This window comes from Leguminivora glycinivorella, chromosome 17 (assembly GCF_023078275.1).
Source record: "Leguminivora glycinivorella isolate SPB_JAAS2020 chromosome 17, LegGlyc_1.1, whole genome shotgun sequence".
Lineage (NCBI taxonomy): Eukaryota > Metazoa > Arthropoda > Insecta > Lepidoptera > Tortricidae > Leguminivora > Leguminivora glycinivorella.
Genome location: NC_062987.1, coordinates 20314314 through 20340483, shown reverse-complemented (window position 1 = coordinate 20340483; position 26170 = coordinate 20314314). Strand labels below are relative to the sequence as shown.

The window sequence follows — 26170 nt, the reverse complement described above, 5'->3', positions numbered from 1 at the left end:
AATTTAATTGTTTTTATAGTTTGGATTATTACTTTAGGTTGCATTGTATCTTTCGTTTCCTGTTAGCGGTTCTATAAATTAAAACATTATTGAAGTTATAAATTTTGTTTACTATGTTCTACAGCAGCACCAATAGAAGTTTAACATTAATAGATACACAATAAATGAGAAAGACAAAAAATGGCACACTTATAGTAATTCATTGTGTGTGTGTACAAACAAATATATATAGCATGTCCTTAACTACATAAATGCAATCAGGATGAAACAAACGTGATCTAATCTAAACACACACACATACCTTTAACAACCTACAGTCAGCAGAATGGTTGCTGAATAAATGAAATCTTCAAATTTTTTTTTTATGTTCTATATGATTTTGAACAACTCTCTTATAGAACAACATGACAAAAAAAGCTTAGCTACTTTTGCTGCTGACTGTACGTTGGTATGGTACTCTAATCTACAGGCTGCTCAAAAATATTTGGACATACTTTTTTTATAACTTTGAATTGTCAAAGTTATAAAAAAGTGTATGTCCAAATATTTTTGAGCAGTCTCGAGTTTGTTATTCTGATTGTTTTGTTCAAATGAAATATTATCAACTAAGTAAGACACATTTCTATTGATTTAGAGCAGCAAACTAGTTATAGATATTTTAGTAATATGTCAAATAGCACCATCATGTCACAACATTAGATTTATTTTACATTACATTACTTAGGTATAATTATCTACAATTAACTAACTTATTGCACAAAAACAAATAATATATAAGGTGCATTGAAGTGTAACTAGTTAAAATCTACTGTAGATATTTCAAAAATGTTTAATTGCCTCAATGTACCTTATTTTTTCATAAAGTTGAAATTTTTCAGATTTATAATTAAATATTCTCATCCTTCTAGCAACTAAGTTATCATTTTATTCAGCCAGGAAACTGTAGTCAAAACTTGACTTTTTCAAGAATTCTTTATGCATGTTGAACTGCTCAGTTAAATATGAATGATTTTTCCTCAATTTCAGACTTTCTTCAATCAGAGATTTGAGTTTTTCATCATCTTGTATGTTTGGTACTTGGATACAATGATTGGATACTGGCTCCCCAATCTTGAAGTCTCTCTTCTGGAATGATACCACACTGTAAGGCAAGTTGGCTATATCATCCGCATCACTGCTCAGAAGACTTATGGTGTTCCACATACAATCAGTCAACTCCTCTATTGCTGTTGTCAAATCTAGGTTTAATTTATCTGTGGTATCAGCAGCATTAGAAATAATATCAGCAATCTTTGAAAGCTCAGTGTTCAGATCCATAAGCTTCAACACAAATGGTTGATGCCGCATTTCATGTAAGATTTTACATCTAAGTTTCAAACATTCATAGGAATGCTTTATGATGTCAGTGCACTGTTTCTCTCTACATCTTTGGTCAGTGAAGAATTCACTCTTTCTGAACTGAACATAGGTTTTCAGAGTGTCCATGAGTATTGTCTGAAAGTTGTTTTTGGAAACAAAGTTGTTGATGTCTGTGGTTAGTACTTCATTGCTGCGTCTTGTTGCAGATTGTAGTCTTACAGAGAGCTGGTTCCACGCTAGCTGCAATTTGGTTATTTTCTCAGACCGGTCATCAACATCTTTAAATATCTTGTCGAAGCCGCCAAGGTAATTGACACCAGTACCGGTTTCTCTGAGACGCTCAATATGCTTTTTGCCAGTCTCTGTCATTTTTGTAACAACTTCCAGTTTGTCAGATAACTTCCCTATACATTTGTCAACTTTATTATGGTTTAAAAGCAGCAGTTTGCTCCCGTGTTTAAGGGATTCTGCCCTTACAAACAGTCCATTGATTAAAGATTCATACATTTCCACTTGGGTCATTACAAAATACACACTATTCCTGTACAAATTCTGGCTGTTCTTAAAATTGTACATGGCCTTTTGATTTTCTTTGAGAGATCTCTGTACAGTTTTAGGCACAATGGGTTCAATGAGATCTTTTATCATGACAGTTTTGTCATACAGATAGATCATGTTATTGCAGGAATCATTCCAATAATTTGATACTAATTCATCATCTCCAAGGTCTAGAAAACTTTTAGGAGAAATTAAGATTTGGTTTTCTTTAGGAACTTTAGTATCATCCTCTAGATATTTTTTAAGTGTTGATATGTTCATTTTGTCATCAATTTCATAGGCATGTTGGGATAGTGTAGAGACTGAAAATATCTTTACTATCTTTTTAGATAATATTTCTTGTAACAGTTCAAATATCACAATTTTACTCGCTCCCGAAGCCTGTTCAGCGGGGATGTTAAATGTCACTTTTGATGGAGCATCTCTTCCTCTTAGTCTTGGTTCCCACTCCAAAGCTACTCTTAACCACTTTTCTAACAACACTTTAAGTGGTTTGGATATAAAGTTTTCAGAAAATAATTCATTTGAATATTCAATGTCCCCGTGGTATGTTTCATACACACTTATGTTGTCGTGTACCTTCTTTTTGACATGCGGTATCCACTGCACAGGTGCCAAGTATGGTAGGAAAGGTCTTATGCCACAAATAACTTCAAAAGCAATTAAACCCATGGACCAGAAATCAACAGAGTTGCTGTAAGTTTTACTAGAGAATAATTCCGGGGCAAGATACTGCAAAGTGCCAACAAAACTAGCACACACCGAGTGAGAGTCTATTTCTTTAGCATATCCAAGGTCAATAAGTTTGTAGACTACTTTCTTTTGAGCTTGAGGACCTATGTTTTGCTTCCCTGGACTGTCAATGATTTGCATAACTATGTTCTCAGGTTTTAAGTCCCGATGCGTGATCTTGTTGCCGTGAAGAAACTGCATAGCGTTCGTGATGTCGCTGAGTATTTGTCGCACTTGTGCCTCCTTCAGGCCAGAACAGAACTCCGCTTTATTGAGGAGCTGGCGCAGGTCGCCGCCACTGCAATACTCCATGCACAGGATGGGCAGTCGCGAAGGATTCATTCGTTCCAAACCGCTGACAAATTCTGGCGGTAATTCTTTCGTACTTACAATATTCGCGTTGTCCGACTTCTGCAACATTTCCACTTCCTTGGTCCATCGTTCCCGGTGTTTCTCGGTAAGTTCGTCGCTCCATTTGCAAGTTTTTATGGCCAACTTTTCATCAGTTCTGTTGTGCCTCCAAAGAACAACGACACCAAAACTTCCGGATCCTAAAACCCGGTCCTTTGTCCAATCACCAATAAAAACTAGATCGTTCATTTTCACTCGCACAAGTTGTAGGGAAGTACAAGTAAATTAGAACACGAGCAACATGCTGTATCCTATAAAAATAGGTCTTCACCGCTTTTACAGTGCAAAAATAACTCTGGTATCATCAAAAACTGATAAAACTTCACCAATACGATTTACAAGAGGTACTTTATAGGTGCCTAACAAACGAAACGCAGTGTTTATTTTAAAATATACCAGGTTAAGATAGAAATAAAAAATAATTAGTTATTCCTTAACGTCTCTATACTGTAAGCAGTGAATTAGTAATGAGGTGTAATTTACTACACTGCACTCGACAAAAGAATAATATTCCTATGACTAACTTTGTGTAGCTACTATTGTCTCTATAAAATACCCTAATGACATTGATACCACAAAAATAAACTTCTCAAAACAAACTTTTTTTTTCACATTTTCCTCAAACGTCAGCCAGCTGATGGTTGCGCTTGGAAGGTGATTCAAACAAATTTAAACCTTATTGGGATGGAAGCACCATAGGAAGCACATCAAATTCCCAGAAACTGTTTGTTTTTGAACCGCATATTTATTTTTGCTTATATTGAACGTTTCTGTCAACGCAGTTCCTTTCTGCTTTATCAAAAAATCGGTTTAGAAAAAATATTATTATAATAAAATAAAATAATTTTGTAAAAAAACATATAATTATATTATTATGTAATGAGAGTCCCATTAATACTCGACTGTTGGCCAAAATAAATTGTCGAACTTGGAACAAAAAAGCAGAATAATTTAGGTTCACTGTTCGTAATACAGGTTTAAAAAAGCAATTTTTTCTCCATTCAACATTGTTTGATGACGAGAAAACATTTTGATGTTTTCATTTTGCTTCTTTTTGGTGGACTAATTTAATTAAAATGTAAATGAATTCCGTACGTGGCGTTTCGATGTGATATTTTGAGTGACTAGTCAACGTATCTCTTTAAAAATGCTCAACGTAGAGAAAACTTGTCGAACGTGCATGAAAAGCTGTGAAATATTAATCGGGCTCTATGAACCTGTGAAGTCGGAAAATGAAGAAAGTCCTACTCTGTCGGAGATTTTGGAAGTCTGTACAGCTACGCAGGTAATATTAGTTTCGTCAGCAATATTCAAAAGTCAAAATGGTTGATCATTATGTAAGATACTAATTAAAGATTCGTCATCATTTTCAGGTGTCTAAAGAAGACGGGTTTCCTCAAAAGTTATGTGAGGAATGCGTCAAAGCACTGCAGTTCACTTACTCCTTCCGAACGCAAGTGCTCAACTCATATGAAGAGTTCAGAAAACTAATTCAGGCTCAAGCAAATGTCAAAAATGAAGATATTGATGTGGAGCTCAAGACAGAAAGTCAATTTAACTACGATTTCTGTTACGACGATTTCCTACTCGATGACTTTACCAAACATGAGACTGAAGACAAAACTTATGAGTGTAGCATATGTAACAAGCAGTATACTAATGAAAAAAGGTTTATAAACCATTTAAAGACTCATGGAGAGCCGGATTTGCCTTGTCCCGTTTGTACTAAAACTTTTCATAAGCAGTCTGCTCTGAACCGGCACCTTGGGAAGCACCATAAATGTAATATTTGCCTTAATTACTTTGAAACAGAAAAGTTACTATTAGAACATATGACTGAGCACGTAGATGTTGAGATTAAGACTGAACAGGAGGAAAATCTGTACAAATGTTCGGAATGTGATGTAGTGTATACTAAGCAGAGATCTTTAGCCATGCATATGAAGAAACATAAAGGCAAGAAAAAGGAGAAAAGTTTCTTTTGTGACGTTTGTGGAAAGCAGTTTGCGTTGAAGACGTTGCTTCGGAGACATATGAAGCTGCATAGTGAGGAGCGACCATATCAATGCGTGAAGTGTAACAAGAGTTACTCGAGGCATGATCAGTATACTGAGCATATGAATAGGCATAACGGGGTCAAACCTAATGTGTGCCCACATTGTAATAAAGGTATTTTATTGTGATTTATTATTGTAATTTTAGTTGCTTTTCGGGGAAGGAAAACATCATGAGGAAACCGGACTAATTCCAATAAGGTCTAGTTTACCCTTCGGGTTCGAAGGTCAGATTGCAGTCGCTTCCGTAAAAACTAGTGCCTACGCCAAATCTTGGGATTAGTTGTCAAAGCGGACCCCAGGCTCCCATGAGCCGTGGCAAATGCCGGGATAACGCAAGGAGGATGATAATAGTAATTTTTTATCTGGTTAGTTGCGCAGTCAGCACTGATCATCTTTCTATTTAGGAAAAATCATCCCAAATCTTGAATTTTAAGAGAAATGTAGTTCTTTTTCTGTGTACAAGAACAACATTTTTTTTTAATAATGGCAATTTTATAATCTAGCCTAACCAATCAGCGGGCCAATTTTATCATACATCATACAATCACGCCTGTATCCCATAAAGAGGTAGGCAGAACACATGAAACTACTAAAGCTTCAGTGCCACTCCTGGCAAATAAGGGGTTGAAAGAAAACGAAACTGTGACACTGCAGTGACAGGTTGCCAGCCTCTCGCCCACGCCACAATTCAACCCATATCCCATAGTCGCCTTCTACGACACCCATGGGAAGAAAGGGGGTGGTGAAATTCTTAACCCGTCACCACACAGGCAATTTTGAGTTTCGGTTTTTTTTTATACCAGTGTAGCTTATTTAGATACTAAATAATGCCAAGCCGAATAAGTCTAGGCCAATGTAAGCAACTACTTGGAAAAATTCCCACATTTATTGCGAACCAACTCTATTTCAGCATTCAGCCAGCTCTGCAGCCTGAAAGACCACATTCGCACACACACTGGGGAAACCCCGTACCTCTGCTCTGAGTGTGGCAAGGGCTTCAATAACAGCTCTAATTTACGGCAGCACATGATAAGACACACCGGACTGAAGCCATTTGCTTGTAACTTGTGCCCTAAGAGGTTTTCTACTAAAGGTACGCTGGTTGATATCAGGGATGTAACGGAGTTCTGCTTCTGCTTCCGTTACTGCGGAACTTCCGTTTTGTTTTACACATCCGCTTCTGTTCCGGTTCTGTTATTTTTCAAACGGAAGTTATAACGGATGTCGGAACCTAGCGCGACGGTGGGACATGAGTGGCGTACATCAAAGACCAACAGGTCTATAGTATAGAATGATAGGTATAGACTCTATACCTATCATTCGCTCATCTCTCCGCTTGCCACGTGCTGCGATACTAAACATTAATCGCTTCATTCCATTGCGCGCCAATATTTGTCCTGTCCACCTAGTTAGTAGCGAGTGAACAACTATTCAGTGGTGCAGGGCTTATCTACGATCCCCTTAGAAGCTCCCCTTAGATTTGTTTATTAAATACAGTTTACTTCTTTTACAATCACTCCATTTAATTTAAAAATTTAATTGTGTCCTAACAATTACACATATAATTTTTACTGGTTAGTTTTGGATTGTATTATACTACCTACGAGTAAGTTTTCTTTTCGTTTCTAAAACCTTTTACGGCATAATAAAGGTTTAAAAGGATTCTTATGTGATTTTTAGTGATTACCTAAACAACAAACAATCTTAAAGTTCAAGGTGATTTAAATTTTTGGATTGTAATGAATGATATATACTTAAGATAAAATATCAGGTAACTTTTCTTTTCGTTTTTAAAACCTAAGTGGGCCTAAAGGCTGATTACAAACTGCTGATTACAGGCTGAACAGTAAACACCTAAAAGTTCTAGGTAATTTAATTAGTTTTGGTTTATGTTATACCTATGTGGTATTTTTTCATTTCGTTTTTAACATCTATAACTTCCGCTTCTGGTTCCGGTTCCGCTTCTGCTTCCGTTAAATTAAATTCAAAACTTCCGCTTCCGCTTCCGGTTCCGTTAAAACCACATCCGTTACATCCCTGGTTGATATGATAAGACGACATTCACACACACGGAAATAAAAAAAAAACTCTTTCTGTGTGGATAACAGCTCTTTGGTAGTATAATATGATGAGGCACACTGGACCGAAGCCTTTTGCATGTAACTTGTGCCCTAAGAGGTTTTCTTTTCTACTAAAGAAAAGTCAGTATCTCTTCTGTGTTGCAAGGGTTTCAATAGCACCTCCAACTATTGTGATTGGTCCCTGGTATATGAGGCTTTCCATTTATTTTTATTAGAGATGCAACGAATAGTTGTTTGGCCGGATACCGGATACCGAATATTCGGCCCAACCATCGGCCGAATATTCGGTCAGTAGAATTTTACCTACAATACCTACAATTTAAGCAGGGAGCGGGCGCGTCGTGCAGGTTTTGACTTATTTCGTAGTGAACTTCGCGCGGAGTCCGGTTAGTTTAAATGTTTTTTTTTTTACATAATAAAGGGCTATGATTATGATTACATTTAATTTGTTTACCCCCAAAATTATTCAATCAAAAATAGCATATCCGGTATCCGGCCGGATAGTACGTCACTATCCGGTATCCGGCCGAATATTAAAATAAGGACCGAATAGGCCGGATACCGAATAGTAACCGAATATTCGGTGCATCTCTAATTTTTATTTTTAATTTACCTTATTGAAGATGAAGCATAACTATAAATGTATGTGCAATGAGAACCATTATAGAATGTTTGTTGGAATATTGGATCTAAGGTATCTGCACACTATTCCGGGATAGTAAAATGTGGTACATTATTCCGGGATACTTTGGTTTTTGTCGCAAAATGAGGAAACTATCAGTAAAATCTTAATTTAATGCAGTATTTAATTAACTAAAGATCAAATAGAACCGAAAAAGTCGATTTTCGGATATGTATCTTATCTTTTGAAGCCATGAGGTACCTCCAAACGCGTCAGTAGCAAACACGCAGTGGTTTCTATGGGCGTGTTTGACGGTGAGCTTAACGCGGCAGCGGAACTTCGTAAGGGTTTGCTGTGATGATGGTAAGTTAATTGATATTAAATTTGTATCATAATTGTCTTATAGTTATTAAAAGACATTTATATCATCTTTTCAAGTTAATTTAAAACATATTTTAATTAAAATACCCGCTCCCGGAATAATGTACACCATTTTGACGCGGTGTACATAATTGCGGGAGTATCACGGAATAACGGGAACACAGGCCGTAATGTTTTTATGTTCTATTACTATTTGTGGTTAAGTATATTTATATATTTGATGTAAATACATTAAGTAAAGATTACAGATTATAGTGACATAATTACGGTACATATATTTTTTAGATTTTAATCTCATAATTGAATACGAAATGTATACTCGTTGAGTAATACGTGCGAAATATTGGACTGTGGCATCGACATTAAATTTGTTTTACTTCATAAAATTAAAGCACAAGTTTATTTATTTCATTGTTTTGAGTATAATTGTTATATAATCTTCCAATATACTTAGAAAAAAATCTTGTTTGTCTTTTAATACAGGCTTTTTTTGACTGCCGTAATTAAGTACACGACTTTATATGAGTGTATCTTATTCCGGTATACTTATATAAAGTATATTAAAATATATAAACTCATAAAATAAGGTACAGAGTGGCCATTATGTTTTCAAACTTCCTTAGTTAGCTAAAAATCTTTATACCGCATATTGGTCTGTCCGTCAGTCAGTCTGTCCGTCTACGATTTAGCTCAATCATCATTAGTACTAGAAAGCTAAAATTTACATGAGGACAATACATAATAGGATAGATATATATAAATATAAAGTAGTACCTATTAAAACCGATTTCATCAAACATGGCTAAGAAGAACACTCTCGATTAATTCTTTCAAACGAAAAAAAAACTAATCAAAATCGGTTTATCCATTCAAAAGCGATGCCTTAGACAGACAGACAGTGAAACTTATAACACCCTTTCGTTATATCATACAATCGTTATAGCGTCGTTATACCGTAAAACATCATATTTCCCCATCCTATTCCAGCCCACCAAAACATTGTCAATTATAAAAAATACACTCTGTATAAGCATTTATCAAAACGATATGTGCATTATATATTTATGTAAACAATATTTTTAATTCGTTTTTTACATTATGCTTCAACAAAGTGGACTTTAAATATATCCCGTATTAACGTACAACGACTCCCGGAATTAAAGCCATACCAAAATTGTATCCCGGAATAATGGGCAAACTAAGGGTTTAGTAAAACAACGGTAATTTCTATAAATTAGAATTTACGATGCAAAATAGTGTCTCAAATCGATCGTAGAAGACCTATCCTCAAAATAAAATAGTTAACACGATAGAAACTTCGCATTTTTTTTTTCAATCCTCACTCAAAGTAGGAAACGTCTTAAGTTCCCGTAATATGGTACAGTTACCTTAAACTTTTTTTTTTTTTAGTATGAATAGGTAGACGTATGACCACAATCACACCTGATGGTAAGCGGTCTACGGTGGCTTACCTATGAGATACCTATTTACTCTTACTTTAAAGAGACCTGGATTGCACTTAAAGCTTATGAACTCTTTAGGCATGGAATGTTTCCAAGCAAAAGTCTCATTTTGTTGCTTGGCATAAGGACACTTTGATAGGTTACTCATTTCAAACACTTATAACTTCGTAATAGACAGGTAAGGTCTAAGAAAAAAACGTACCTAGCAAATACCATGAAAAAGCTAAAAAGCTACGCTGAACCAGGTGGCGCTTTGGGTGCCGCTCAACTAGATGGCGATACTGATTGATGAAAAAGAAATGAAAGATAAATTTATGGGTTACAATATAAACATGTTATTCAAGACATGGTTGGAATCTCCAAGTAAAATTATACTTGTAGAAGGAGACTCTTCCTACCAAAGTTACTTACATAATAACCGAAAATCTACTTATATAATATATTGAAACATTTCAGTTTAATATGAGAAACGTCAGTTTGGTATTTAGAGTATACATATGAATGTATAGTACAATGATAGAGGATGGCAAAAATGTTGCCAAATTATGATGAACTGACTCTAACCAATAGATGGCGCAGTTTTATAGATTTTAACGTTTAGTCCTCCGTTCCCAGGTCAAATGACGTGTCACATTGGCACCCACACCGGCGTGCACCCATACAAATGCGAAGAATGTGGTGCCGCGTTCACCAAGCCCAACTCGCTGAAGAAACACAAACTGATTCACTTGGGCATCAAACCCTTCGCCTGCGATACATGTAGCATGAGGTACGTGGAATGCTTGATACCTCTTACATAGATTATAGTGAAATAATTCAAAAAACCTATAAAAGTTCGGCATTACCTTCACCAAATCCAAATTGATGCACATGGGCATCAAACCCTTCTCCTGCGATAGCTGTATGTTGAGATAGAGATTTTTTAAATTTGTCTTTTAATTATTTCCAGGCTTTGAAATACATCTCGGATGTACCTAATCTAAATCTATACCTGAATAAAAAAAACTTATAACCTAACCACAAAATTAAAATTTTGTAAAAACCCCCGACCGCGTGGACCGATTTTCATGAAACATGGCTAAGAACACTCCCGACTAACTCAGCTTTCAAACAAAAAAAAACTAAATCTAAATCGGTTCATCCGTTTGGGAGCTACGATGCCATAGACAGACACACACACAGAGACAGACAGACACGTCAAACGTATAATACTCCGTCGTTTTTTGCGTTGTGGGTTAAAAATCCACTGTCGTTAATCGCAGCTTTCGGGCGTCAATTTTTGCAAGTTGAAGTCAACGAAAACATTAAAAATGCCTCGTTACGTGATATTTAATTGCAACAAAACAAACATTATGAACACTCAAGGGCCTGAGACATATTTAAATCACGGGTAAGTAACAACTTCAGTACGAAATCTGACACGCTCGGCCGTCATACAAATAGACGAACTTGTTTCTTCTATTTTTTTAATACTACGTCGGTGGCAAACAAGCATACGGTCCGCCTGATGGAAAGCGATCACCGTAACCTATGGACGCCTGCAAATCAAAGAATGTCACATGCGCGTTGCCACCCCATTAGAAACTTGTACATTCCCTTTTGCTGTGTTAAGTACACAGCAAAAAGGAGTGTAAAAGCTCTAAGGAGGGTTCGGGTTGCCGACGACTCAAAGGACAATAGACGAAACAAGTTCCGTAAATCTTCCCGTCATCAGTATACCGCACCCTCGTTGAGCTCTGGTAGCCTTACTCACCAGCAGGAACACAACACTATGAGTAGGGTCTAGTGCTATTTGGCTGCGGTCTTTTGTAAGGCGGAGGTATTATATCCCATTAATTATAATTGACTGTGGGGACCTTTTACATCTCCCAAGATCTTGTTTTCAATTAAGTCAATTTAAACTATGTAACATACAAGCACGGAATGTTGTGTCTTACATCTAGGTATACCGTATTCACTTATTATTGGAATATTTAATACAGCCCGGACAGCTTGAACATGTCATGCTCGCTAAAAAGTCTTTGCTTACGGTGACGTCGTTGATCGGGTCGCCACCTTCCCGAATGAAGGTTGAGGGAGGCGATGGCTGAGATGCGCGCCATATTCGTGAACGGGTGCTGTTTGTGAAGACCGGTCTGTTTCAGCTAATAGGGGCTATGCTATTCTATGTAACATTAATTTTGAATGAGATTACGTTGAGGCACTCTGTTCGGTCCTTGTTTGTTTATTTTTCTTTCTGACTCTTGGAGACCATATACATCTCCAAGGAAAAAAGTAGATTAAGTATACATATATTTTTTTTTCCTTTGCTTAAGACAACAAGAGTCTTTTACAACTCTAAAGTTATTTTAGTTATTCGGTTTTTTTCTTCATGTATAATTTTTTTAGATGTACTTTGACACTTAGAGACTCTATACATCTCTAACATCTCTTATTAATAATCATAATAGCTTTGTACTTTGTATAATTTCTTGTGTTAATATTTTTTTTTATGAATACTTTTGCTTATTAAATTGTATCTTGTTTTTTTTTAATGCATGTTAAATATAAGATGTAATGTTTTGAAAAGAAGTGGCCCGCCGAGTTTCTTGCCGGTCCCATAGTGGATACCCTCCTCCAACTGAGGGGGGACTGAAATCTTCTCGAGGCTGAGGCGTAGGGTTAGAGCCGGCGTAGTTTTATTTGACGTTCATAAGCGCATTGTAATATGCCTACTTGGAAATAAATATTTCATTTCATTTCATTACTTCCCCAGTTGGGCTCTGCTCTAGGTTCGAGCGAGACGATATCCGCTGTGCTGTGCCCTACCACACAAAGCAGAATATCATTCGCTATGCCCTACCTCCTACACTCTTCTATTATAAACTTTGAATTTTGATTTACAGGTTCTCATGCAAGGACCATCTCAAGCGGCACTATCGCATACACACCGGAGAGAAACCTTACAAGTGCAAGTACTGCGACCGAGCCTTCACTCAGAGCAACGACTTGGCCAAACACACCAGGATGCATGTCGGACAGAATATTTACCAGTAAGTAACACATTTTGGGCTAAAACACTGCAGAAAAAAAAACAATTTGGGTCCAAGACTACCTTGAAGTATTTCATAGTAATAAAATACAATATAGGTCCAAAAGCACTGCCTTGAGACGCTCCATAGGCTACTTGACCCTTTTTCAAAGTATATCTTATATTATTAATTACTGTCTAATTAAACGAAAAAAAATAGTACCATATTTTATTACGACTTAAAAACCTGCAAAAAAATTATTTAAAGTTTACTTTTACGTGATCAGGCAAAAACAACATCAGCCTTATTAATCTACAGGTATAGAATATCTATGACATGACGTCAGTATATTTAAAAAAAAATATTTGACACTGTCACAGCTGAGCAACGACTATGAATTTTAATACAATAGAGGTTGCTTCTATGGAGATTAGATTAGTACCTCTAATTTCCATAGTTGATTTGAATTATGTGACGTCACTCCAATGGCCAACACCGTTTTCAGAGTCCATAATAAAAAAAAAAAAAACATACACTCATCTTTAATTAAAAATACGAAGTCATCACGCACTTTTAATCCCCGCAAGCTATAAATATTGATTTCTTAAGTGAAATACTACAGAAAACAATAACTTGATGTGCTAAATTCGATACGAGTCTAGTAGCCTATTGTAGTTAGAAACAATACCGGACCTAGAACACTACCTTGAGGCACTTCATATTAAGTACAGGCGTGATTCCTGCATTTTCCCAAAAGGAAAAGGCGAAGCACATGAAATTGCTCAAGTTTCAATGTCACTCCTAGCAATAGAGGAGTCGAAAGTTTGAAAATAAACGATAATTGCAGCGACAACTTGCTAACTAGCAAGTGTTTGCACAATAATAAAGAGTACTATCGTACAGTATGGCCGCTCCCGCTCCCCGCTGAAAGTGCCGCCGACCCGCTCTCGGTTACCTACCTTACAGTTACCGGCTGTCAAGAACGCGACCAGTCGACCTGTCTTATCTCACTCATACAAGCATGGTTGCGTTCACTTACACGAGCTTTGTTTGTGTGCGTAGGAACGCGCCACTTTTATATATTTGATCGCCATTGTTACATCTCGATGTGACGACACTTATGAGTGAGAGGAAACGGTGGGGAAATTCACACCTCACCGCACGAAATTTAAATTTATTCTCCCCTCACTAGCTCGGAAACACGTGTTTTGTCCTTTAATACCAGAGGGTAAAATCGCATTTTATCCACTAGTAGGTAAAGTAATTTGACCTGGAATAAAGTCAAATTAACGGCTTTAAAATTGATAAAAGTAGGTGAATCTAGTAATAAAGATGATTTACCACCTGTGGAACTACTGAAAGCAGTGATAAACGCATTTTTTGCGTTGTAGTTTCCTCGCTATAGTGAGGGGAAAAGTTTTGTGTTACACTCGGGTGCAAATGTATTTTACTTCTCGTGTGTTTAAAAACTAGCAAGTTCAGGATTCTATTCTCGAACCACTCGCTTTGCTCGTGGTTCAACTATAGAATCCTTTCACTTGCTCGTTTTTCAATTCCACACTCGGCTATTAAAATACTACTTTGCCCCCTTGTATAACAAATAACTATTTTATTTACAGATGCACCCAATGCGACATGCGCTTCCGTCTGCTCAGCGAGCTCAAGCAGCACTACCCCTCCCACTACCTCTCCGCCGAACCCCTCCCTCTCTCCCTGCCCCTCGCCACCCAACCCCTCCCGATCTCTCTCCCTCTCCCTAAGCAAGACGTGGTGCTGCTCAAGCCTGAGAATAAGGATACTGAGGGGACTATAACTATCACCTTCAGTAGCAACGGGATGGACAAGGATGGCCTGCATGGGAACATTACTATTGATATTACGCCGCAGAACTAGACTAAAATGTTAGAGTTAGGGCCTATTTTATGTACGTTAGTTACATTGCGGTCTGTTGAGGTTACATCCGATTTAGCCGACCAATTGACTCGTGTAAATCTGCCCTTAAACCAGGCTAACTCTGCAGCGAATTTGATTTGGGCCGATTTTGGAATATATTCTATTTCGTTCAATACTTGTTAGAAATTAAATTTATAGAAAACGAGTCGTTAACACTAGATTATTTGTCTCTATCGCTCGTTTTTCAAAAGTCACTACTGCCAGTAGTAATATTTATCGTTCAAACAAAACTTTAAGTGACGAAATTGAGCGCTTGAAATAAAAAAAAAACCGGCCAAGAGCGTGTCGGGCCACGCTCAGTGTAGGGTTCCGTAGTTTTCCGTATTTTTCTCAAAAACTACTGAACCTATCAAGTTAAAAACAATTTTCCTAGAAAGTCTTTATAAATTTCTACTTTTGTGATTTTTTTCATATTTTTTAAACATATGGTTCAAAAGTTAGAGGAGGGGGACGCACTTTTTTTTCCTTTAGGAGCGATTATTTCCGAAAATATAAATATTATCAAAAAACGATCTTAGCAAACCCTCATTCATTTTTAAATACCTATCCAACAACATATCACACGTTAGGGTTGGAATGAAAAAAAATTCAGCCCCCACTTTACATGTAGGGGGGGTACCCTAATAAAACATTTTTTTCCATTTTTTATTTTTGCACTTTGTTGGCGTGATTGATATACATATTGGTACCAAATTTCAGCTTTCTAGTGCTAACGGTTACTGAGATTATCCGCGGACGGACGGACGGACGGACGGACGGACAGACAGACATGGCGAAACTATAAGGGTTCCTAGTTGACTACGGAACCCTAAAAACGGCTCCTGACGTAGGCACCTTATTAGTCACAATTTCAAAGAAGTTTGATGTTTACAGTGACACCTCCACACTCTGTTAGTTAAGACTAACCTAGTATTACCAATTATTTGAGGAGTTCCTTCAATTTTCAAAATTTGCCTACTTTTATGTATTATGTCTAAAGACTCCTTCAATTTGCAGTGCAATATCAAAAAAAAACTAATATTGGTTCTTATTCCACATATAAAATAAAGACCCTTTTCCCCTCACTAGCTCGGAAATACGTGTTTTGTCCTTTAATACCAGCTGGTAAAAACGCATTTTATCCACTAGTGGGTAAAGTAATTTGTCGTTGAATAAAGTCAAATTAACTGGTTTAAAATTGATAAAAGTAGGTGAATCTAGTAATAAAGATGATTTACCACCAGTGGAACTACTGGAAGCAGTGATAAACGCATTTTTTGCGTTGTAGTTTCCTCGCTATAGTGAGGGGAAAAGTTTTGTGTTACACTCGGGTGCAAATGTATATAATATACAATACATATGTATTATATGTATAATATGCAACACATGTGTATATGTATATATATATATATATACCGGTGCTCGTGAACATTGCGAGAGATTTTGAGACTAAAATGTCATCATATATACTTTTCTGCGTTTCGCCTAGTTTCAAAGTTATTACCAATTGAAAAGTTTTTTCTTATTGCTCAGTACTCAGTACAATAGGCTTTTTTAACGGCCATTATGGAGAATAGTCTCACTATCCTCATTGATAGATGTCAAAAAGTGAGAAGTAAAACCTTTCAAAATTGAGGTTTTTAGAGAAAAAAAAAAGGTTAAAACTCATTTTAAGTGCCAGTTTTAGGAATAAAATTTACTTTTTATGTCAAAATACATTCAAAATTAGTAAAAAAAAATTTTTTTTTGGCGTTTTTCATGTGTTTAAAAAAACTTTCTTTTGGCCTCAGAAATGCGTGGTCATAATCTCGCAACGCTGACGAGCACCGTGTATTTATAGGTACTTGATTCTATTTTGTACAAAATTAATTTAAAATGTGAATTACTATCAGATAAGTGTACTTATGCTTTATGTAAATAACCCTTTTCTGATATAAAGGTATTAAGGATTATTGTTTATTGTCATAATTAGTATGTTAAAGACTGCCTTCATATACAAGGCAGTAAAAATTGCCTTAAAAATCTCACTAGACTAAGAAATTGGCTTTACTAAATTAAGTCTGTTTTATACGGTTTTTAATGTTTTACTAGGTGACAGTACAAATTGTTTTATAAATGCATCTACACGATTTGATGTTCACAAATAGATTAAGTTAGTTCGGCCGTCCGAGTATATTAAATTTATATGTTTTTGAATATTCAAAAATGGATTAGAGTCCAATACAACACATACATACAATCACGCCTGTATCCCATTGGGGCACTGAAACTTTAGTAGTTCACGTGCTCTGCCATGAACTAGTAAAGTTTCGTGCCATTCTTGGCAAAAAGGGGTTGAAAGAAAACGAAAATGTGACACCGCAGTGACAGGTTGCCAGCCTCTCGCCTACGCCGCAATTTAACCCATATCCCACAGTCGACTTCTGGTGGTGAAATTCTAACCCGTCACCACATGGTAGGCTTGTGTAGTACATGTACTAATAGTACAAAAGACTCGATTTCCTGCACTGTACTAGACCGAACTACTCCCAAATGATTCTGCTCTCTAGTACACGCACACGCGCAACAGAATGGGAGCGAAGTGACAATGACAGCAAAGCGATCCGTGTGATCCGACCGCAACCGAACTAGAACCGACTGACTCGGACCGAGAGCGCGCGAAAACGGCCGATCAGCTCTCGGCTAGTACGAGCGGGCGTTACTGTACTACGTCATATGCACAATTTGTCTCTCGCTCTTTCAGTGTACTACTGTACTAAATGTCCTAAAAGAACGAACTAGTACACTTCGGAGATCGTACTAGTCGGAAGCGATCTTTTCAGTGAACGAGCAGGCACAACTCTACCACATGGGTCCAATATAAATTGACAGTTATTTTGACAGTCCAGAAATTGCACGCAGAAAGATATTTAGGTAGGTATTTGGCTTGATAGAGATCTAAATAAAAAATTGCCTTTAATAATTTGGTAAATTGCTCATATTCAGTGTATTTTTTTTTTGTATTAAGCGCTAAGCGTTATTTTGTTATAAATGTTATATTGCATATAATAATTAAAAATTAAAATGACGTATGTAAATATGACATATCATTTTAAGTAAAGTCTGACTAGAAATATACGACTATTGTCAAGAGGGCGCTGTTAATTCTGATGTATAAAGTGACAGTTAAGTCTAGTATGAAGAAAATAGCTCTAATGAAATTCCGCAAGATGGCGCGTAGTCAATCAATCAATCAATCAATCAATTATTTATTCGTGATAACTACAAAATACACAAGTAAGAAAACAAAAACAGCAAATAAAAGAAATTTAACATATAAGTTACCACGAAATGGTCCCGACTCAGCATAAAATGCTAACCCGAGGGTCAGCGCTGGTCTTCCGTCGGGACCATTTTGTTGGTCACGAACGCAGCTGTACGACGCGGACCTGTGACACAGTTAACGCAGTCATACCTATATTTCTGGTCAGACTAACAATGCGGCGTAAAACGGTATAAAATAAATGTGGGCGCCATTTTCTTCATAACTGTCACATTTTCGACGTAAAACGCTTGAAAATTGTAACAACTATCTACGGAAATTCTTTAATTGTTCCATTATTGAATTTCTACAATAAAAAAAAAATCACCAGACCAAGTGGTAAAGGCTTTCGAAAACAGATAGCAAAATTGCTTTTTATCCACAAGGGGGCAAAGTAATTTCATACAAATTTTAACTTGATGTCTTAATCTGGCTGCTAGATTTTAACTAAAAATTATGATTTTGAATCATAAATATTGAATAAATTGATGGATTTGATTTATTTTGATGTTTTATAGTCAGTATATTTTATTCGTGTTGGTGTGGTGAAAAATGTCGTGTTTCACTCGGTGGCAGTTTGTTTAAACTTCGTGCCTTGAAACCCTCGCAACGCTCAAGATTCCACTTTTTGAACCACTCGCTTTTGGAATCTCTCGCTTGCTCGGGTATCAATATTGGCACGTGCGGTTAAACAACTTTGCCCCCTTGTAAAACAAATAACTATTTTGCAGTCTGGGGGCCGATTTTTGAGTCTCACTGTCACTAAAATACCGGTTGAAAACGGTGAATTGCCTATTATTTTCAGTGACAATTTTCTGAATTCGAACGCCGTGAGACTCAAAAATCGGCCCCCTGATTTGGCAGCTCACCCCCCTATTCATAAACTATCACTAAAGTTATCAAGCGGATAAAGTTCGTTTGTCCCTTTCTGACGTAATGGGTGTGACAGAAAGAACGAACTTTATCGACTTGATAACTTTAGTGAACGTTTACGATTAAGTAGATTGTTAGTTGTAAACGTATAAATCAGTGTACACTGTCTATAACATGGCGCTATTACTTTTAGGTTTTAGAATTAGGTGTTATACTTTTGGTATTTACCTGTATGAGGCTTTCCATGTCATTATGTTAGTTTCCATCATTTTAGAGTTAGGGTACAAATGTTTATCTAGTTCCAATGCATTTAGTTCGTGTACAAAGTATTAGAATAAACACTATTTTGTTCCAATCTATAATTGTCTTTTTATTATAAATCCCTTTGTATATTATTGCTAGGAAAGTAGAGTAAGAAATAAACATAAGTTTTTATTTATATAGATAATCTAGATTGAGTTGATTGGCCAAAAAATGTGGGCTGGTGTCCCTCTCGCACTTATTGCCATTGTCAAAATCATTTGAATGACGTCATCACTGTCGGTTTGGGAATACCAGTCAATATTTTTTTCGTAACGTTACGAGTAATTAGGTACTAGATATATGCTCTATTTCTAAAAACCAAGAGATATTTCATCTTGAGACAAAAGAGCGTAATCAACATTTCATAGCAAGTCAATGGATATGTCTTTGAAAATATTTTGACAACCTGTTATTTTGTACACATTTCATTGAAAAATTTCTTGTAAAAGCCATATTTTTATAAAAGTTAGGAGAGTTAAAACAATTGTATTAAGGAAAAAAGTTATAAAATAATATTAGCAAAACACTTGTCTTAATCTGGAGTCTAGTCTAGACCAACTGTAGTAAACATTTTGTGTGCTACTCTGCGGCGGCGCCACCATAATGAAATTCAACTAATTATATGTTAAAATGATGTTCGTAAGACGTACAGTATGTACGTATAATTTTATGACTGTACCTATAGCGGGAAACGAAATAATGGGCTTTTATTGTGGCGCCGCTGCAGAGGATGCTCTGCAGCGGCGCCACTCAGTTCTCATAGATAGATATGACATCATCTACTTTTTTCTCATGGAAATTGATGTACCAATGCTGTTTATTATGTACGTATTGAAAAAATCACTATAACTTAGTAAATTTATGTACTTTCAGTAATTCCGCATTCCGCCTGAACGGTATGAGCTAGTATGTAAGGAGGTGTACCTACGGGTAAGCGAGAGGGAGATATGTTCCTTCCCGCTCGCTCCCGCGCTCGGCGCGTTTCGTTCTAGGTTTCAATAATTATTATTAAATTTATGCCCCTGTTGTACACTTTGCTTTTTACTTCGATTGCGAGGAATTAATTATATTTTTCTCGGCAATTTACACCACGAAATTGTCGTAAAGCGAAAGAACATAATAGGTACATAAGATAACCAATTCCCGCCAACTTTTTTTCCAACATGTGATCAGAGTTTCAGACGCTTGGTTTTTTGCCAAGTCAAAAATTTTTTAAACGATAAGTAATCGAATCCTATTTTATTTAATTTACTTAATTTAATGACAGAAAATACGGAATTCTAATAAATTATAGCAAAAATAAAATAACCTATCAAAGTTTTGTCACCTACACAATTTTATTGCTCAATAAAATTGTGCAATATGTTTTAACTGTTTGTCTCTTGAGACCGATTACCTTAGTCTTAGGCCGGCACGGCAACAGACAGTCTTAAAATTCATAATCTTAAAAAACAAGAGTGTGTGTGGACTAGGGCTTCCAAATACCGGACCTTATCCAATACCGGTATTCATTCCGGTATTGGCGATTTCAATTCCGGGATCCCGGTATTGAAATCGGGAAAATATAAAAACCAAGTAATTTGCTTAAAATAACAAATTTTATTCAAAATCTCGTTACTTTTCATGCGTGTTATATACTACAGCGGAATCTTGCCAATCCGACTTAGTGAGGTGTCAAATCGATTACATTTCCAACTTCATAAGTTTCGATTTCAACCCAAACGGTTCGCAAACTTATGTGGCCAAGTCCGTTCAACTTCTATTGTTTTTAAGTATACATAGTTCAAAGGGCTACGCCCTGTGCTCTTTATTTTTGTTATGAGTCCTCAGTCCCAAGTACGCAGTATAAAAGCAAACGGGAAAGAGCGCCAGATCTCTACTCAGGTGATTCTGTAAGTTAGATATCGCCGCCATATCGGACATTTCACAAGAAGACGCGGCTATAGCAAACCATGTTTTCTGCCAAATCGATCTCTTTAAGCTCGTGCGGAATAGAACCTTTTACATTTTAATAATAACAAGCCTTTGCATATATAACCAGATGGTTCAAACGGCATCCTTGCGACACTTACGTTTGTGGCTGTACAGCCCAATTCGATAGAGGATCCCTCGTCCGCACACACGGCAAGTGTATGCTCCCCCAGATGAGCGGGGTTTAGAGGCTTGCTCGTGACGCCTCATGCGTTTATCATTCAAGGAGGAGAACCAGGCATTGTCGTGCTTGGATTGAACGTCATGGACAACACGGCGCCACGTGGTTCGGTCTTCGGCCAGTCGTTGCCACGGGTCGCATGGAATATCAAATGTGACCATGTCTTGTGACTTCACGCAATCTTTAAAGCGCAGCGTTGGCCGTCCGACCGGTCTTTTTGCATCTACAACATCTCCCAGCGTGGCAAACGAGTCCGCTCCATTCGATACACATGCCCGAGCCACCTCAATCGCCTCTTCTTTAGTATGGCTGTGATACTAGGAAGCTGCTGTGGCTCATTCATGCTGTGTTACATTTTATAGTCAGTGTTAATGGTGTAGTTGTGCTGTAGGTTTAACTATAATATCACTTTATTAAATAACAAGCATTAAGAAGCATTTCTCGATTATAGTTTCATCATTGACTTTTGAAATTAGAACATGAGATGATTTTTTTTTTTGAAACACATTGTAATCAATATCTGTGGTACAATTTAGTGGTATTTTTGTATTTCGTGGCGCTAGAGGCGCTAATGCACTAATAAAATAAATCCGCCAAATCATTGAACAATTAGCCAAAAAAGCTGAATTGTCCGACATAGATTATCAAAAATCACATTAAGAAATAATCTATGGAATCACACATTACTTTGCGGAAATCCATGATAATCAAAATCAAAAAGATTATCCGCGGAATAGGAACACTTAATTTACGGATTAGAAAAGTATTTTTCTTGATTTTGATAGTTAAGGAGTGATTTCCCAATTTCGGTACTAAGTATAGGGAATGTTATGTACGGCAAAGTTTTGAGCTAGATAGAGTTCAACACACTAACGCACACGCATAGTAAAAATAGAGTAGCTACGGTATACGTTAGTTCGTATGCATTAACCAATTTTTTGAAAAGTTATATCTATGATATAGATGCATCAAGGCGATTTGTTTACAGAGGATTTGTGTCTTGTTGCAACTACGTTTGATGTGTTGCTCCTCTGTCACACTTACGTGCGAATTCACAAGTGCGACAAATGTGTCAAAAAATGTTCGCGGCCGACCCTCCTCAATGAATGCTTTTGACACGTATCTTTAATTCTTTATCTAGCTAATCATCGAAAAAACAATCATTTTCATACAAATATTGCAAAAACACCAAACAGAGAATGTGTCAAATCGAAAAACGAGAGCAAGAAGAAGATTTACGCGAGTAGTAACCATCGTGATGCAGAAATTTAACGTTTTTGATGAGTGATTTACGTTCATTTGGTAGTTACTAAAAATACCGGGATCCCGGTATTACTAAATTAAATACAGGTATTGAAATGTCCCCAAAAAAAGGCGGGATCCCGGGATCCCGTGATACCGGGATCCCGGTATTGGAAGCCCTAGTGTGGACGGTCGCGAAATTGTATGGAACTCCGTGCACTCGATCTGATTTTTGTACTGATTATGGCTTCCCACAGACAGTCTTAAAAATTCATAATCTTAAAAAAAATTGTATGCAAATTGACACTGACAGATCTGTCAGTGTCTTGTCAGTGTCAGTTTGAACTGTCAGATTGCATACAAGTTTTTTTTAAGATTATGAATTTTTAAGACTGTGGGAAGCCTATGACTTTATCAAATTATGAATTTTAAGACTGTCTGTTGCCGTGCCGGCCTAAGACTAAGGTAATCGGTCTCAAGAGACAAACAGTTAAAACATATTGCACAATTTTATTGAGCAATAAAATTGTGTAGGTGACAAAACTTTGATAGGTTATTTTATTTTTGCTATAATTTATCAGAATTCCGTATTTTCTGTCATTAAATTAAGTAAATTAAATAAAATAGGATTCGATTACTATATCGTTTAAAAAATTTTTGACTTGGCAAAAAACCAAGCGTCTGAAACTCTGATCACATGTTGAAAAAAAAGTTGGCGGGAATTGGTTATCTTATATACCTATTATGTTCTTTCGCTTTACGACAATTTCGTGGTGTAAATTGCCGAGAAAAATATAATTAATTCCTCGCAATCGAAGTAAAATGCAAAGTGTACAACAGGGGCATAAATTTAATAATAATTATTGAAACCTAGAACGAAACGCGCCGAGCGCGGGAGCGAGCGGGAAGGAACATATCTCCCTCTCGCTTACCCGTAAGTACACCTCCTTACATACTAGCTCATACCGTTCAGGCGGAATGCGGAATTACTGAAAGTACATAAATTTACTAAGTTATAGTGATTTTTTCAATACGTACATAATAAACAGCATTTGGTACATCAATTTCCATGAGAAAAAAGTAGATGATGTCATATCTATCTATGAGAACTGAGTGGCGCCGCTGCAGAGCATCCTCTGCAGCGGCGCCACAATAAAAGCCCATTATTTCGTTTCCCGCTATAGGTACAGTCATAAAATTATACGTACATACTGTACGTCTTACGAACATCATTTTAACATATAATTAGTTGAATTTCATTATGGTGGCGCCGCCGCAGAGTAGCACACAACATTTTGGTCTGTTGCAAGAACTATGGACATCTCTGCGAAATCGGTTCGAAATCGGTTACACAAATGCAATCGCAGTCGATTCAACAGGAAAACTGCAATACAGAATTAGAGGAAAAAAACCGTCATATCCAAATTTAAAATTTTACTAATGCATTTTTCAATCTTTAACAAATAAATACCTACAAATTATGATTAACACATTACACTCTTTCAGGCGTCGATTTTTAAGCTATCTCTTCTTAATGATATCCTATACATTGAAGCCGCCATCTTTGATTTCTGCCTTTGAAATCCCTCCTACATCCGATATCGGATCGGATAATGTGAAAACGCACTTTTACCAATTTTCTCGTTTATCGAAACTAGTTATGTCCGAATTTACTGTTTCATAACTTCGGCGTGCATGTGCTATGTGGTACTTAATTGACCGCAGCGAAGCAAGGGCTACGTTTTAACTCAAGCAATTTGCTTTTGTATGTCCGGATGTCTCGCTCTACAGCTCGTATTTCCCAACCGATACGCGTGAAATTTTGTGACCAGATTCTATGACTCAATAAAATTTTTTTGTCGTCCCAGATTTTGGAAATTATTAAAAATGACAAAGTCATGGGGCCTCACGCCTTAACTTTTAGCCGTATCGATATCTTAAAAGTCTTGTCTTTTAGATGCATGTATATAGAGTGCTTGGCAAAAAAATCAGACGTTTTAGAACACAGGTTTAGACGGTAGATGTAAAAATATGTAATATTGCATGAGTATAAGCATTTTAATTTCGCCAAGCTACGTATGTGTTAGGGTGGCTCAGTGGTAAGTCACGGTGCTTTTTTTTTCAAATTTCTAATCACCAAGTTCTGCGTTCGAATCCTCCAGGTGCCATATTTTTTGTACTTTTTTTGCATTTGAATTTTATATTAATAATTATATTTTAACCAACTAAGCGATATATACATTTTATACACATACAATAATTTTTTTTCAGTAGAAAGTAAAATCCTGTTTGCTTTTTGATCGAAATTTGCATTTTTATGTCCGTATATTTTCCTCTATTCAACCGATTCTCGTAAAATTTAATTATGTAACGAGAATATTTATATTATTTTTTTATGATCCAGTGTTTAATAATTTTGAAGTACACAAAAAAACTTATTCTTTATAAATAAATGTAGCGCCGAAGGTGGCAAGAATAAGTACTAACCAATTTGATATAGAAAAGATGAGCTGAAATAATTACGATGCCTCTCCTACAACGTCACGCCACAATATTCTCACAGATGGCGTTAAACAGAAGATAAAAACTTACCTCGGAAAAATCAACAAAATTGTGTTTGACTAAAGAAAACGGACGCAAACATTAAAAATTTGTGCGTGGAGTTCCTCCGCGCGGCATAAGTAAAACTTCGTAACATAATTATGATAGCTGATGGCAACAAGAAGAAAAATAATAAAAATAAAAATACAAAAAGTTTTGCATTTGCCGGGAATAGAACCTAGAAATATGACTAGCGTGAGGGCAAAAACGTACCATGAATGACACTGCACCACCGTGGTTTATACTAAACGGTGCGAATTTAAGTGTTATGCGCTGCCAACTTTCAAGTAGATTAAATTAGTGAGTTGGCGATGCATCGTAGTATTTAAAATATTTGGGTTAGGGTTTTCTTGTTATCCTTTAAAGCGAAAATAGGAAACCCACTTCGCGGGCTAGCGTCGACACGCTTATAAATCCTAAATTGATAAGAAAAACAAAATGGCCGACGAGGGGCGAAGAACCCACAAGGGGGGCTCGGTGAGCGAAGCCCCCCGCCAAAAAGAAATACCAACGTAGTACGTATTGAAAATAAGTTAGGTTAAGGTTTTTTTACAACGATTAGGAGCAAAGATAAGGGGGGGGGCTCGGGGGGCGCAGCCCCCGCATAAAAGAAAGATCAACTAAGTATCCAAACTAAGTGAGGTTAAAGTTTTCTTGCGACCCTTAAGAGGGAAAATCAGGAATAATCAAAAATAGAAATACCGATTAAGTATCCAAATTAAGTAGAGAGGGGCGAAGAACCCCCAAGGGGGGCTCGGGGGGCGAAGCCCCCCGCCAAAAAGAAATACCAACGTGGTACGTATTGAAAATAAGTTAGGTTAGGGTTTTTTTACAACGCTTCAGAGCAAAGATAAGGGGGGGGGCTCGGGGGCGCAGCCCCCGCATAAAAGAAAGATCAACTAAGTATCCAAACTAAGTGAGGTTAAATTTTACAGCCCCCCGCAAAATAAAAATACCAATTGAGTATCCAAACTAAGTAGAGAGGGGCGAAGAACCCCCAAAGGGGGCTCGGGGGGCGAAGCCCCCCGCATAAAAGAAATACCAACGTAGTACGTATTGAAAATAAGTTAGGTTAGGGTTTTTTTACAACG

The 26170-nt window shown here is 36.8% G+C and overlaps 2 protein-coding genes across 2 annotated transcripts; one reads left to right on the top strand and one right to left on the bottom strand.

Annotated features, from left to right (window-relative positions):
• Positions 1–89: 89 nt before the first annotated feature.
• On the bottom strand, positions 90–3539 carry LOC125235272 (inhibitor of nuclear factor kappa-B kinase subunit beta). Its single transcript, XM_048141776.1, has one exon. It carries the CDS (start codon positions 3247–3249, stop codon positions 925–927), a length of 2325 nt encoding a protein of 774 aa, XP_047997733.1. The 5' UTR covers positions 3250–3539; the 3' UTR covers positions 90–924.
• A 562-nt stretch (positions 3540–4101) lies between these two features.
• Positions 4102–14890, top strand: LOC125235373 (gastrula zinc finger protein XlCGF57.1-like). The gene is made up of 6 exons (XM_048141923.1): positions 4102–4345; positions 4434–5229; positions 6028–6210; positions 10280–10433; positions 12550–12696; positions 14295–14890. The coding sequence occupies exons 1-6, from the start codon at positions 4208–4210 to the stop codon at positions 14566–14568; spliced, it is 1692 nt and encodes a 563-aa protein (XP_047997880.1). The 5' UTR covers positions 4102–4207; the 3' UTR covers positions 14569–14890.
• The last annotated feature ends 11280 nt before the right edge of the window (positions 14891–26170 follow it).

What these genes read in the sequence shown, in the direction of transcription:
- LOC125235272 (XM_048141776.1), bottom strand. Translation starts at nt 3,249, where the DNA reads ATGAACGATCTAGTTTTTATTGGTGATTGGACAAAGGACCGGGTTTTA.
- LOC125235373 (XM_048141923.1), top strand. Translation starts at nt 4,208, where the DNA reads ATGCTCAACGTAGAGAAAACTTGTCGAACGTGCATGAAAAGCTGTGAA. An exon ending in TAAGAGGTTTTCTACTAAAG is followed by an intron (nt 6,211 to 10,279) that starts GTACGCTGGTTG and finishes CTCCGTTCCCAG; the next exon opens with GTCAAATGACGTGTCACATT. An exon ending in GTCGGACAGAATATTTACCA is followed by an intron (nt 12,697 to 14,294) that starts GTAAGTAACACA and finishes TTTTATTTACAG; the next exon opens with ATGCACCCAATGCGACATGC.